This window comes from Poecilia mexicana, unplaced genomic scaffold, assembly GCF_051168715.1.
Source record: "Poecilia mexicana isolate PSO_F unplaced genomic scaffold, ASM5116871v1 scaffold_8, whole genome shotgun sequence".
NCBI classification, from domain to species: domain Eukaryota; kingdom Metazoa; phylum Chordata; class Actinopteri; order Cyprinodontiformes; family Poeciliidae; genus Poecilia; species Poecilia mexicana.
Genome location: NW_028263377.1, coordinates 13,629,164 through 13,643,598, shown reverse-complemented (window position 1 = coordinate 13,643,598; position 14,435 = coordinate 13,629,164). Strand labels below are relative to the sequence as shown.

At 39.4% G+C, this 14,435-nt stretch overlaps 2 protein-coding genes across 3 annotated transcripts; both read left to right on the top strand.

Moving 5' to 3' along the window:
• The first annotated feature begins 189 nt into the window (after window positions 1–189).
• LOC106934010 (zona pellucida sperm-binding protein 3-like) lies at window positions 190–2,441 on the top strand. The gene is made up of 9 exons (XM_015013644.2): window positions 190–663; window positions 735–850; window positions 928–1,031; window positions 1,096–1,270; window positions 1,378–1,495; window positions 1,559–1,641; window positions 1,704–1,864; window positions 1,933–2,088; window positions 2,244–2,441. Exons 1-9 carry the CDS (start codon window positions 286–288, stop codon window positions 2,408–2,410), a joined length of 1,458 nt encoding a protein of 485 aa, XP_014869130.2. The 5' UTR covers window positions 190–285; the 3' UTR covers window positions 2,411–2,441.
• Window positions 2,442–3,828: 1,387 nt separating this feature from the next.
• On the top strand, window positions 3,829–14,112 carry LOC106934005 (sterile alpha motif domain-containing protein 9-like). Of its 2 annotated transcripts, none has more exons than XM_088008298.1 (3): window positions 3,829–3,910; window positions 7,010–7,046; window positions 7,397–14,112. In XM_088008298.1, the coding sequence occupies exons 2-3, from the start codon at window positions 7,022–7,024 to the stop codon at window positions 12,004–12,006; spliced, it is 4,635 nt and encodes a 1,544-aa protein (XP_087864424.1). In that variant the 5' UTR covers window positions 3,829–3,910; window positions 7,010–7,021; the 3' UTR covers window positions 12,007–14,112. The 2 variants fall into 2 exon arrangements, with proteins under 2 accessions (XP_087864424.1, XP_087864423.1); XM_088008297.1 differs by having other exon boundaries at window positions 7,394–14,112.
• The last annotated feature ends 323 nt before the right edge of the window (window positions 14,113–14,435 follow it).

The window sequence follows — 14,435 nt, the reverse complement described above, 5'->3', positions numbered from 1 at the left end:
TATGTATTACCGCCATCAACTGGACGGAGATGTAAATCAGAAATTCATTTTTTCCTATATATCTTCAAACCTTAACAAATGATGTGAACATTTTCCGTTTTTAAAGTAAGTCTGGGCCAGAAAGAAGCGAGTTAAGCGTGGAAGCAGCTAATTAGGAGTAATTCGGCGCAGGTGTGCTCAGCTGTGATTTAAACATCAACGCTGCGCTGCTTGGTTCACCGTCTTGTGGGTCAGTCAGTGGGACTTGCAGTCTGAACCTGTTTCCCAAACTGGTTGGCGGTCCTCATGGATATGTTTTGGCTCTGGTGGAACCTCCTTTTAGGGGTCATGTTTTCTGGAGTCTGCCCTCATTTAGCTCTGGCTCTTAAATCCTCGCTGTACGCGCCGTATCCTTCTCTTCCCAGACCTCGGCCGCAGCAGACCCTTCCCGTGGTTCAGCAGGAGCAGCACCAGCCAGAGCTCGTCAACACTGTCAGTGTGGTCTGCCACCCTGACTCTCTAGAAGTGGTAATTGCTGCTGATATGTTTGCAGTTGGCGCTCCGGTGGACAGTCGGGAGCTGCGTCTTGGTGTGGAGGACAATGAGTTCTGCAGAGCTACAGCTACTTCTGCAGAGGAATACAGGATTGTTGTTGGGCTGGATGACTGTGGCACCAAACACTGGGTAACTCGACCTGCTCTGCTGCTGGTTATTTCACTATGCACATCCTGTTTCTAAACTTGCTGCTCTTCCAGATGACTAAGGACTCACTTGTCTACGCAAACCTCCTCTTTTACTCTCCTCTGGCGTCCCCTAGTGGGGTAGTTCACATGGATGATGCAGTAATCCCAGTTGAATGCCATTATGAAAGGTCTGTCTCTTGTTTCCTATTGAACTTTTAAATTATTGAAAAGCTGGTTTTTACCTGTAAAGTATCTGCTTCTATAGGAAGTATGGTGTATCCAGCTCTTCACTCATACCGACATGGATTCCCTTCACGTCTATCCAAGCTAGAGTGGAAACTCTGTACTTTAGCTTGAAGCTAATGAATGGTGCGTTCAGTTCTTCCCTCAGCTCTTGGGCTTAATTCCAGCTAATCCCCCATGTTTTCTCCAGATAACTGGATGTATGAAAGGGGTGCCGACGTGTTTTTCCTCGGTGAGCCAATCAACCTTGAGGCCTCTGTGAGGATTGCTCACCACATGGGTCTCAGGGTGTTTCTGAGCAGCTGTGTGGCCACACTTCAACCAGCTCTAAACTCTGATCCCAAATACATCTTCATTGAAAATGGGTGAGAAACTGAAGAGTTTCAAAGTACCTGCTCTCGCATAACTAAAGTGAGTTTACTAAACCTGTACCCATCAATACATGGTGTCTGGACCTCCTTTGTCTTTCTAGATGCTTGGTTGACTCTCAGCTTCCAAACTCAAAGGCACAGTTCTTGCCCAGGACCAGAGATGACAAGCTGCAGTTGACCATTGATGCCTTCAAGTTCCACAACGATGACCGAGGACAGGTGAGGATGTGTTCCTCTACCTTGGCACACATCTTCAGATTAGTTCTCACTCGTTCTCTTTAGCTCTACATCACATGCCACCTAACTGCTGTGCCAGTAAATGATGCTGAATCACCAAACAAGGCCTGCACTTTCCTGAATGGAAGGTGAGTGAAATTGGTAAATGAGTTGGCAGTATGACATGAATGAGACTGAATCTTCTCCTCAGATGGAGGTCAGCTGATGGAAACGACTATTTGTGTGGATATTGCAAAGCCCTAAATCAAGTCCCAGGCAAGTCTGGCATTCCTGGGATGGTCGGTCCTCGTGGTTTTGGGAAGGTGGCTGCTGCTGAATACATGTGGCGGAGTGGGCTGAAGACTAAAAAGGGTAAAGACTTTCTCCCTCATGTCTGTTTGCATTGACTAAATGGTTTCTGACAAAATCTAATTTTTCAGCTCTGTGGGAGCAAGAGGCCAGAGTGGGTCCCCTGACTATACTGCCATCAGGTAAAAGTGGCCATCTTCCTTTTGAGGAGCTGCCTAGCGTCATCCAGAAACTTTACAGACCAACGCTGTATGGCAGCCACTGGAGAAGTGGGATCTACAAAACTGGTGAATATTTAAAAGGCATAACTATTGATGAAATATGTCTTCCAGATCTGGGGAAGGGACTGATTCATGAGCACTTGACCTCTGGACTGAAGGGTACTATCTTAACGCCTTCCTGAGTCTAAGTTGGCCCAATAAATACTCTGCATTTTTTTCAGGTAACTTTGAGGAAGCTGGATTTAATGAACCAACCAACAAGTTCATGCTGAAATCCTTAGATGTGCCAATGGCCAACGCCACCAAATCTCGTTACACTAGCAGCACCTCTAAAGTGGAGGCTATAGTGATGAATGCAACTGCTACTGAAACTGACCTTTCTGATTGATCTGAACCAAAGAAATAAATTTGTCACTGGAGTTTTTCTCTGTAGTTATTTGAGAAATCCTACCTGGAGTCAAACTTTTGTAACTGGGACATTGGTGCTTCGAACACATCTAGAAAGTTTCCATGGTTATAGGAAACTATCTGAGCCAATTGTCATGGTTGTGAGTTGAAATTTTTCAGAAACAATTGATTATTTGGGGCTTTACCCTCATCCACCAGGAGTACAAACAGCCAATGTCTGAAGAGTATTTTTTTTTTTTTTGTTCAGATTTTTAACAGAAATTTTACTATAAAGACCCTAAACTTTAGACAAATGAATTGGGAAGCTCGCATAACTAGAGGTTAAGGGACCTGGGTTATGCCTGGTCATGCCATGGCTTTGGAAACTGGGTGCACCTGCTGTGGTCTAAAGGTTGAATCAATTTCTAAAATCTGGTTAAATGTGTAGAAGACCACAAACTTTCTCCAGATTATGAAGATCTATAAGTAACATGAATTCCTGTAAGAACATTAGGGTGTTAAACCTGCTGAGGAACAGATTTTGAAAAGACAGCTGTACCTGGTTGTTGACAAAACATCTAGAGTGCAATGTTAACATACCCCAATGACAAAGGTTGGCGAAGCAAAAGACCAAGTTGCTGGGCAACACCAATCAAAACATGAATCTCTTCCCTCAATAAGTTACAAATATCAAAATGGGCAAATTTTCCACATTTAATACTCCTGAATACATCAAGAATTGGAACCATTGCCACTGAAAGCTGAGAAATGCTTTGAGCAGATTTCAAAGAGTTGCACCAAAATGTGCCTCTCCCACTTGTCAAACTTTGCCACAGTTTGCTGAGAGTAAATTGTTCTACAGCAGATGCCACCTCCACCCTGCTCTACCACACCTGAGAACAAAACTCTATTAGACTTCAGAAAAGAGAAAATATAGTCTAATCAAACTTACTGATTTGGATCCAGGAATGTGCATATGGATTTTAAGACAGCTTACACCCCTTACATTGCATGTTCACATTCACTGTCTGGAAAAGATTGACACATAAAATCAAGAAGCCCATTATTGCAGCATTAAACTGCTTTTACCCAAAGAATGTTTAGTTTTATATAAAGTATGATTATGCTTTGGTTATTTTAGCATATAAACTGACTGTAAATGTAATGTGAATTCTTCCTTAAAAATATTGCTGAAAAAAACTGTTATTTCTGCTCTCAGTACTTCTAATTGTATAAGAATAGGTTCATTAGCAGATGTGCAGAGTTGAGCTGCCTTCCTCATTTATTTTTTTAGTTATCTCTGCTCAGTTTCTATTGCTGTAGAGTTGAGACCAATTGTAAAACTGTGTCACAGAACAGTAATCTGATGCTCCACCATGTAGCAAAAGCCACACCCACTGAAAGCATAAAAATAGGAAAGGTTTTTTTCATCAAGCAAACCACAAAAATCTAAGCCATAGCGGAGTTGGAAACCGTTAGTCTGCAAGATTATCTGGCACTGGTAAGTACAATGAATTTGTCAAAAATGATTTTACAACAAAAAGAGGAAAATCTGCTTTAGTGTATTCAAGTTATACACCTAAAAAAGTACTTTAGATTTTTTGTTTGTTTCAAATTGTAATAAAACCAAAAAAGGAAGAGGATGCATAAAGAAAACAAAAAACTGTGAATCTTTTGATTATTACAGAAAGACTCCTCTTTTTAGACTTAGAACTTCCGGTTTACTGTAGCTAAGTCATGTATTTGTAATTACTTGATATGAAACCACATCAACTTTTGAGGATGAGGAGAAACTTGCAACTAAAATATAAAGTGCGTAGAGTTCAATGAGCCAGAGAAGACTATATAGACCACCTGTCAAATTTTAACCGGAGTTTGATGGATTAATTGATATTAATTGATATGAAACCCTCCTCCCCCCATGGGAACTATGTGACCTCTTGACCTCCCCCCTGCCCCCAGACATATGTCACATATCATATGAGAAATTTGTGACCTTGTGAAACAAAAAAAAACAAAAGTGAACATTGAATTAATATAAGTGAATAAATAAATATAGTATATTCAAAACCATGTTGAATTAGATTAGGAATTTTGTAACTACATCTGATTTTAAACAGATTGCCTTCTTGATACACAGTGTTGGAATTAAATGCCTTTAAGTCTTGTTCCAAAAGAGAGACACAGGCTGACAGAGAAACCAGAGACCTGCCGCGTGTGCCTGCGTGTGTATCTGTCCTCGAGGAGGAGGGGGGACCGAGGAGAGTCTTACTGCTGCGTGTGCGTGCATGCATGTCTGCAGACTATAGATAAGTGTTGGATCAAACTCTTACAGGACATGAAAAAAAAAAAAAAACTTAAAGCATCTGTTCTTTGAGCCAACATACGGTGAAACCTGACTCATACTCTTTAACAGGATATAATATAACGTATAGCTAGGAAGAGGGGCTGACATCTGACCCTACAAGCAGTGGTGCCTGTCTCAGGAGGAAAAATTAGCAGATTCATGCCACATGGTCCTCTTTAAAAGGATTGTTCCCTATCTCTGAGCCAACATACGGTGAAACCCTGCCTCATACTCTTTAACAGGATATAATATAACGTATAGCTAGGAAGAGGGGATGACCTCTGACATCACAACAGGCAGTGCCTGCCTCAGGCAATCCTTTTGAAGGAAAACAGTTTATCTGTTTTACTGCAATATTTTTGGCAGCACGACTAGTCGGTGCTGACTATGAGTTTGTAATTTCCTTCATCCGTTCCGAAAACAGTCACTTAAATTTTAAACTCTACAGATATTTTCTGTAACACCTGCTAGTGGGATACATTTCAGTAAAAGTTCCTCAACTGTAAATTTTATTTTTTGAGAATATATGACAGCGACTAAGGCCCAGGTGAGGCTACTACTCATATTTATCTTTCAGTTTACCTCAAACTTTAAAGTTTTTTTTACACTGTATAACCACACTCAAAGAGTTGCTCCAACATAGTAAATTGTTTTGTTACCTTTAAAATTATCTACAGCTTTAGTCTCTCACTTACACGCTCTTTGTTTTTTTGTTGTTTTTTTTGGCCCTAATGATTCTTTTACTCCATCCGTTATCTAACATGCTTAAGTGCACTAACATGTCTGCAGACTATAGATAAGTGTTAGATCAAACTCTTACAGGACATGAAAAAAAAAAAACAACTTAAAGCATCTGTTCTTTGAGCCAACATACGATGAAACCTGTCTCATACTCTTTATGTCTTCTTGATACACAGTGTTGGAATCAAGTACCTCTACCTCTTGTTCCATAAGAGACAGAGAAACTAGAGTCTTTCTGCTGCGTGTGTATGTATCTGTCTTCAAGGAGGAGAGGGGGTGGTAGGCGAGGAGAGACTTGCTCTGCCTCTGTGTGGCTTTGGGAATCCTGAATGTTTTACTTTTGGCTGAACTCATCGCATGAAACATTTTTTTTACAAAACAAAGACTAGTCTGACTCACTCTGCTCCTTTAACTCTGAGACTCAGCCAAACTTCTTCTTGAACATAACCTCTAAGTTTTCTCATGTCATGTCAGAGTATGAGCCAGCACTTATCTGTAGTCCAACACCAAATAACGCCCCGTAAGCTATTGTCTGAAGGATTGTCAGACGTATCCTGCGGGTTTCTTATGCTTCAGGACAGATGCACACGCACCCACACGGAGCAAGTCTCTCCTCGCCTACCACCCCCTCTCCTCCTTGAAGACAGATACATACACACGCAGCAGAAAGACTCTAGTTTCTCTGTCTCTTATGGAACAAGAGGTAGAGGTACTTGATTCCAACACTGTGTATCAAGAAGACATAAAGGGTATGAGTCAGGTTTCATCGTATTTTGGCTCAAAGAACAGATGCTTTAAGTTTTTTTTTTTTTTCATGTCCTGTAAGAGTTTGATCTAACACTTATCTATAGTCTGCAGACATGCATGCGCGCACACGCAGCAGTAAGACTCTCCTCGGTCCCCCCTCCTCCTCGAGGACAGATATACACGCAGGCACACGCGGCAGGTCTCTGGTTTCTCTGTCAGCCTGTGTCTCTCTTTTGGAACAAGACTTAAAGGCATTTAATTCCAACACTGTGTATCAAGAAGGCAATCTGTTTAAAATCAGATGTAGTTACAAAATTCCTAATCTAATTCAACATGGTTTTGAATATACTATATTTATTTATTCACATATATTTATTAATTCAATATTCACTTTTTTTTTTTTGGGGTCACAAGGTCACAAATTTCCCATCATATGATATATGTGACATATGTCTGGGGGGAGGGGGGATGTCAAGAGGTCACATAGGGGAGGGTTTCATATCAATTAATATCAATTAATCCATCAAACTCCGGTTAAAATTTGACAGAAGGTGGTCTATATAGTCTTCTAGCCAGAATATGAGGAAATCAAGGTTTTCTTTTGTTAGTCAGCACTTCCGGTTTTTAAAGAGTTTTACAATTGTAATAAACATTTATTGCTTTTGAAGAGATTTCATGATTGCAAAGTGCCGTTACTGGCTTTGAGTAATTTCTTGTTTGCCTGCTATATAAATGGTAATAGTTGGTCTATTATTTGCCCTGCAGTTATCAAGTAAAATGGATTGCCACTCTGCAGATTTGGGTAAGTAAAATAAGGTAAATGCAGAAAATAAAGAAATCCAGTCAATACAGTTAGGAGAGAGATAGAAATGTGTTTTAGATCTTGATTACAACTGTGTATTACAGTGAATTCTAAGATAGTTTTTTTATGATTTTAGACAAGAATTCATTTTATATTGTATAGTAAAAACTGTTTGTAGTAGCTGTAAAGTTGTTTATTCTAAGTTGATTTAAGAATTGATATATAAATTGTGCAGCCTATGCTTTTTGTGTTTTGTAATTACTATGAATTAAATATTTCATTTATCACATAAAGATTGCTCAAAAGAAACATTAATTTTAACACTTGATCTAAACACTTTTATCCAGCAGAGTGGCAGAAACTGCCTTTCAGCTCCTGGACTGAATCTCATGTGAGTTCATGGCTGAAATCCATTGGAATAAAAGAACATTACATACTAAAGCTGAATGAAGAAGAAGTGACTGGTTCAGTTCTCACCACTCTACAGAGGGATTATCTCAGCAAAACCATTGGAATGAAAAGTGGCCAAATTGAACATTTACTCAAGAAAAGAGATGATCTATTAAAGACAGAACAGAATAAAACAAATACCAAAACTGACACAAGTAACAATACAAGACATGACAAAAAGGTAAATGTTTTGGTGTCAGAAGGAACACCTGACAGAGAAGTGCGAAATGTTGGCACCAGTTCATGCAATGACATTGTAAAGTCTGGTGTGGGCTCCTGTGAGTATCGAAAATTTGACCAGCGCCCAACAAACTTCAGATATGTGAAACACAATTCGCTTCCCCCAGAGACGGGACCTGAAAACATGATTGTTCCATGTCATGAATATAAGTCACTAGAAACTGCGCACAAACTGGACTCAAGAAGACTTAAAACAAAAGTGGCAAGTGAAGTCCTGAGATTTGCTTGTGCCTGTATGAATATGAGAGCCAATGGAACAATTCATTTTGGCATAATGGATAACGTCAAATCCACTCACAGGCATGGTGAAATCATAGGGATACCAGTCCAAAGTCAAGAAGATTTTGTGGATGCATTAGATTACATCGAAAAATGCTTTAAAGGCTCAAATCACCAAAGTGATGCAAGGAAATGCATCAGGAATCCCTGTTTCATTGAGGTCCTTGATAAGGAAAATGCTGAGAAAACATGGGTTGTTGAATATGACATTGTTCCAAAAGCCAGCATTGTTAAAGGTAAACTATACTCTGTTGGAGTGCCAAAGTTCTCTGAGAAAGATGGGAAAGTGAAATGTGAAGAGCAAATCCCATATCACCGGGTCGGGGCCAACACACCACGGATATCTGATGACGAACTAATTAGTTTTATCCAAGATCTGAGAGAGAAGGACCAACAAAGGGAGGAGGCTGAGTCCTCAGCCAACCAAACACCTCTGGAATTCAGAGAAGACCAAAAGAGAAAGCTGTCCATCCTTCTGACCGGAGGGAAAACACATATGGACAATTCTCTCTTTTACATTGTTGTGGCAAACAAAATGCAGCCAGAAGATCTTGACAACATAACCTTCTTGGTTAACATGAATCTTTTTTGTGTGTTTGACTTTGACCCTGATTCTGAAACATCTGGCCTTTATGGGAAATACAAGGAACAGAAAGCTGTAACCCCACATTTCCTTAATGATTATGAAAACAACAAAAGACTGGAAAATGCTGATCTTATTGCTTCTTTAAAGCTCTTTGATCGAGTCAGCTGGATCTATTGCAATGGACGAAACAACTTCCCTGGCAACAATGTTCCCAGTGATGAAGAAACTTGGATCAAAACAAGGAAAAAAAAGATGAAAAAAGCTGTGTCCCTCATCTGCAATGAAATCCTCCCCAGGCATTCATTTGTTGTTATCTTTCTGCTCATGTCTGATGTTGAACAGCCTCTTGTTGAGATTTTTCATGAGTTTTATGCAGAAATGAATGGGCATGATTGCCTTGCAGTCATTGCAGAGTCTAAGGAAAACTATAGAAAATGGTCAAGTCTTGCCCAGATTTCTTGTCCCATTTCTGAACTCAAAGAAATCAGCATTGTTGACATGCCCTTGAGTCATGTGGATGCAACAGTTCAAAGCATTCAGCTGTCAAAGAACCAACCAGAAAGGAAACTACCAGTGTCAAATGGGGGTTTGTGTTTCCTAAAGTCTGTTGACGAGGCTATGCTAGACTCTTTGGAGATTATCACCATTGACCACTGTGATGACACAAACCTCGAAATCATGAGTGATGATGAAATCAAAGAAACTGAGCTCTACTTCTACCGTGGTGGAAAAATTAACTGGATTAACTTCTGGCTTGCTGAAAAGCACAAATGTGGAAACATCATTGAGCGGGATGCCTACAAAGAGGCAAGCACTATCCTGGATAATGTGATTCATCGTCACAAAGCTGTACGTCCCATAGAAAGTGTGAACATATATCATCATCCTGGCAGTGGGGGAAGCACAGTGGCACGACAGATGCTCTGGAGTAGAAAGACAAAAGTACGATGTGCAGTTGTGAAACAGGCAAAAGAAGCCACTACTGTCTGTGAGCATGCAGTGAAACTGAGGGAACATAATGAGAATGACAAAAACAACTGCCTTCCCGTGCTCCTCCTGCTGGAGGACCAAAATCCAGACTACATTGATGATCTTCGACGACATCTTGGAAATGTCATTGCAATCAAAAAGATAAATCCCTTAGTCTTGTGCTTCATCCTGCTCATCTGCAACAGATCAAATGATCCAGAGAGAATGTGCAGGGCATCACCATCTCAAACAGTAGCGGTCACCCACAAACTGTCAGATCGGGAAAAATCTTTGTTCCTGAACAAAAGTGAGGAACTCAAATTCCAATTTGAAGACTTGGACTTCAAATTCATCCTCACGTTTGTTCTTATGAGCAAAGAGTTCAAACAAAGCTACATAGAGGATTTTGTTACAAATCTTTTAGATAAAATCGATCATACATCACTGATCACTCGCCTCATCAGATTTGTGGCTTTACTAAACTGTTATGTAAAGGATTCCTACGTTTCTGTTTCTCATTGCGAGGCATATCTTGGTATTGGTCTTCATGTGGTTGGAATTCAGTACCATGCTTTTGTTGATCATCTCAGTGATGAGGCCAAATTAATTTTCATCCATCTTAGAGACAGTTCAACACACATCCAGTCAATCCGTATCATTCATCTGCTTGTGGCCAAAGAAATCCTGAGCCAGCTCTCTGTCAATATGCCTCAAAGCTCTATTGCCACAGAGCTCATCAAAGATGATGTACTCATCAATCACAGGTTTGACAGAGATCAGTTTCTTAAGGTTATAAGAGCTCTCTTCATTAGACGCAATAAAAAAAGCAGAGGTGATCCAAAAGACACAACATTTTCTCCACTAATTGAGGAAGTCCAAACTGAGGAAGGTGGTGTTCAAAAAGCTGTTGACTTGATGAAAGCTGCATTCATAGCTTTGGGAAAAGATGCTTATGTTGCACAACAACTTGCCAGGCTGCTTTACACAAATAAGAGATTTGAGGAGGCTCTTAAGTGGGCAGAGGAAGCGAAATCATTGTCTCCCCATGACACATTCATCCTTGACACACTGGGCCAAGTGTACAAGTGGTGGTTTTACCACTTGTACGACACCCTTGAAGAAAAAGAACCTTCCCCAGAGAGGGGAGTTGAAATCATAAGCATTGCCCTCAAAGGGATATCTGCTTTTCGAGCCTCTGAAAAAATACCAAAGAAAGAGACAGTCAATCTTAGTTCATACTATGGAGAAGTGGATGTTGGCTGTAGATTACTTAAGTTCTTGTCAGGAGTTGATGTTTTTTCAAAAACAACTGGATATTCAGAGCTGATGAATTACTTACTGACAGACTACATACCAGAAGAAGTCAAAATACCCTGGCAGAAATTTTATCAGCAGCTGAAAGGGTTGGAAAAGAGCTTGAGACAGGCTCTGGAATGCATTTCTGAAGATCTGAGCTACTTTCAGACTGCCATCAGTGAAGAGGATGAGGAACTTGATGCAAGAGATCCAGAGCAGGTTTACAATCCAAGAGAATGGTTGACAAGGAAAAGTGCTGTTTATGCAGGATTTTTCTGTGCCATACAAGAGAAGAGCAATAAAGCATTTGAAAACCTGAGCACTGACATAAAAAATCCTGGAAACGTACTCTCAGATTTCCAAAGACAGATGAGAACCTACAAGCTTGGAGGAGGAAATGTCACATCAATCCTCTCTTTACTCTATGACAAAGACCGAATGAGGGCAGGAAAAAAGCTTGAGGAGATTATGGACATGTATCCAGAAAATCTGAAATGGAAGGGCCTTGATGAAACAGAGCTCACTAATGTAATTTTTTGCCAGATAGCTCTTAACTGTATCCTACCTGGATCCTCAAAGCTCTTATCCCTCAAGCAATTACAAGATCTCAGCAAGGGATTTAAGACGAAGGGAAAATATATGTCATCAGCAAGTGCCCTCTTTCTCCTTTCTCTCCTGTTTTGGCCTGAAAACAGTAAAGAAGTGAGTTCTACTGAAGCTCAGATACTTCTGTTGGCCATTGATGCTCTTCAGAGACTATGTGAACAAAAAATCCAACACATGTCTCAGAGAAAAAGCAGAATTGTCACACACTTCTTCCTGGCAAAGGCAAGAGGCCTAAACAAGATTGTCCACAGAAGTGCTATTGAAAAGCAGATCAAAGGAACTCTGAGTGAGAGAAAACTAAAATGGCTCGGAGGGGAAGTGTGGAAAACCAAGGAAGTTGTGCAGCAACTGAAACGGATTGAAGGGTGGACAGAAAATGAAAACTTATATGTCCAATGTGGACATAAAGACAGCAAAATAAGAGTCATTCCTCGAAACTCTGCTTATTTGCCCTATGGAAATGAAAAAGTCACTTTCTACTTAGGATTTTCATTTGACGGTGTTGTTGCTTTTGACATTCAGATGATGAAATAATGTTAATTCTAATTAATCTTATCTTAAATTACCTTAATCTGGAAAAAAAAAAGGTGCAGCGACATTAAAGTAATTTCCTGAATATATATTTGCTGACCAAAATGAATGAATGTGAGCCGCATGGATGACAAGGTAAACTGAGCAGACTTATTCAATTGGACCTAATTTTATTACTCAACTTTAAAATGTGATTTATGCTGCAGAACACATGTAACTGGTCCATAGTAGTTTTTTTTTTAAATCTTGGGATGTTAATATCTTCTGAAACATGTTTTGTAATCATATGGTGAGTAACCAAATTTCTTCAGAAAGATGATCAAATGTGGAGACACTTTAAGAGTGATAAGTTAATAAGTTAGCTATTTTCCTTGAATGAGCAAAAACAGGTTGCACCGCATATACTGTAAAACATTTGAGTCTTCTTCAAATAAATTAAAAAGTTAATGTTAAATTAAATAGTTTTAATGAACTTTGGACCTAAATGTGTGAGTTTGTGAAAGATAAACTTACAATAGCACACACAGAGTAGAAGATAGACACAACTAAATGAAGTTCAAATGTTTTGCAGTGTGGAGAAAAATATTGGGCATGGATTAAAATTTGAACTAAGTCTGTAGCAAGACATCTTGATTTAGATTGAATGTATTTGGTGTTTTTAGGCATTTAATGGTTTTGAGATTTATCTTTTAAGTTTTTTTACCAAGTAGTATTACGACTTAAGATTTTACTTTATACATAATTGCACGTCTCTATATATGGAATGATTTTTGGTCTTTGTTGGGTTTTTTTTTTTAAACATTTTGCATAACTTATTGTTCTAACTTTAATAAATGTTATTGTGTTTTTAAAAAGACACTTGTCATCATTTGTGAGGCATGATCTTCATTAAATTGCATAAAGATTGTCATCTAAAGATTACAGTCCAACAAACACTGAGAATTGTTTATATTATTGTTACTTTTATCGATGCTATTATCAACAGATACTAAAACATATTTTCATTGCAGGACCTCTAAACATTGAAAGCAATCAATGGAAAGTAAGATGAATTGAATCATTTATGTCAATTGGATACCGTGATCTTTACTTCATTAAAGATGATGTTTAAAAAAAAGATACTCAAAGTAACAGCTGCTTGATACTGGAGCATGGCTTGTATTTCATTTTGTTTTGTTCCCCAGCTCCAACCCCCAAGATGTCAGTTAATTCTCATAATGAATAACCAATCAAAGCTTGACAAAACTGACTGACGCACCAGTGACAGACCTTCAAATTTGGGGACACTGATATTTATAATGGAGAATAAGCTAGCAAGGACCACTTGTTATGTGCTTCGGGCACATTATGATTTTTGTCTACTACTTTTTTTTTGTTTTTTTATAGACCTTGATTAAATGAGTTTTTGTAAATATATTTTGGAGTTTGGATAATTTCTTTTTGGTCATTTAATTACGTTAATTTGTGGTGCTGTTGGTCCGCCTATAAATAGGCTGGCTTTCGGCATGTAGGGAGCCTCCCCTCCATTCCCACCTGGGCTCTGCCTTTCCACTCGCTTCCGCTCGCTCCACCACCACCAGGCGCGGTGTGCGCTAAACCAGCCGCTGTGGGCCGCAGCTGAGGTTTCCAGCCTGCCATGTGGTATCTCTGTTAGCCTTTGTTTGTTTTTCCGTTGTGATTTTGGCCTGGTGGGACCGGTTGTCCTGTTTTCGATCTTTCTTTTGCATTAGGTTCTTTTTGTTTTAGTCCGGTACTAGTAGGGGCTTCGACGGCCCTGTATAGGGTTGGCCCCCTGCTGTACCGTTTTGTTCTGTTTGACCGGCTCACCAGGTCCAACTTTCTGTTAATACTTTTGGGGTTTTGTTTTCTTTATTTTTTTGGGACACGGGATCTGAGGGCTTGAACTTTATTTTCTTCATAGAAAATCAGAAGAAGCTGAACTAAGAAAATCAAAGTGAAGAGAATTTATGAATAAAAATAATTGTTGAACCCTCATCTGTTGTCTCGTGTCCTCAAATATGTTGTGCCCTTGGTGGACATAACACCACTCGTAACTGTTGTATCTAAATGCGTTCTTTAAATAAAAATGTAAATGTGTTTCATCAAAAATATACTCTTGCAACTGTGATTTTTACTCAATGAGTTTTTATCCGGGTTATACTGAGACAGATCCTCAGAAAGAAGAGAAGTCTGTAGTTTTGTCCTGCAATGTCAAGTAATCCAGATGTTTAACATCTACATTACACTTAGCCAGGGCCATTTACAGAGCATTAGTTTTAATGTAGACTGAAGACCAAGGAAATCATTTCTGGGGTAGGTTTGTTTTCAAGTAAAATAAAAGCACAAAAAACATTACAGATGTTTGTAGATGTCTATGGAGGTCCTGTAAAAGTGCCCCTAATCAACACCAGAGCTCGTTAAAAAACGAAAAT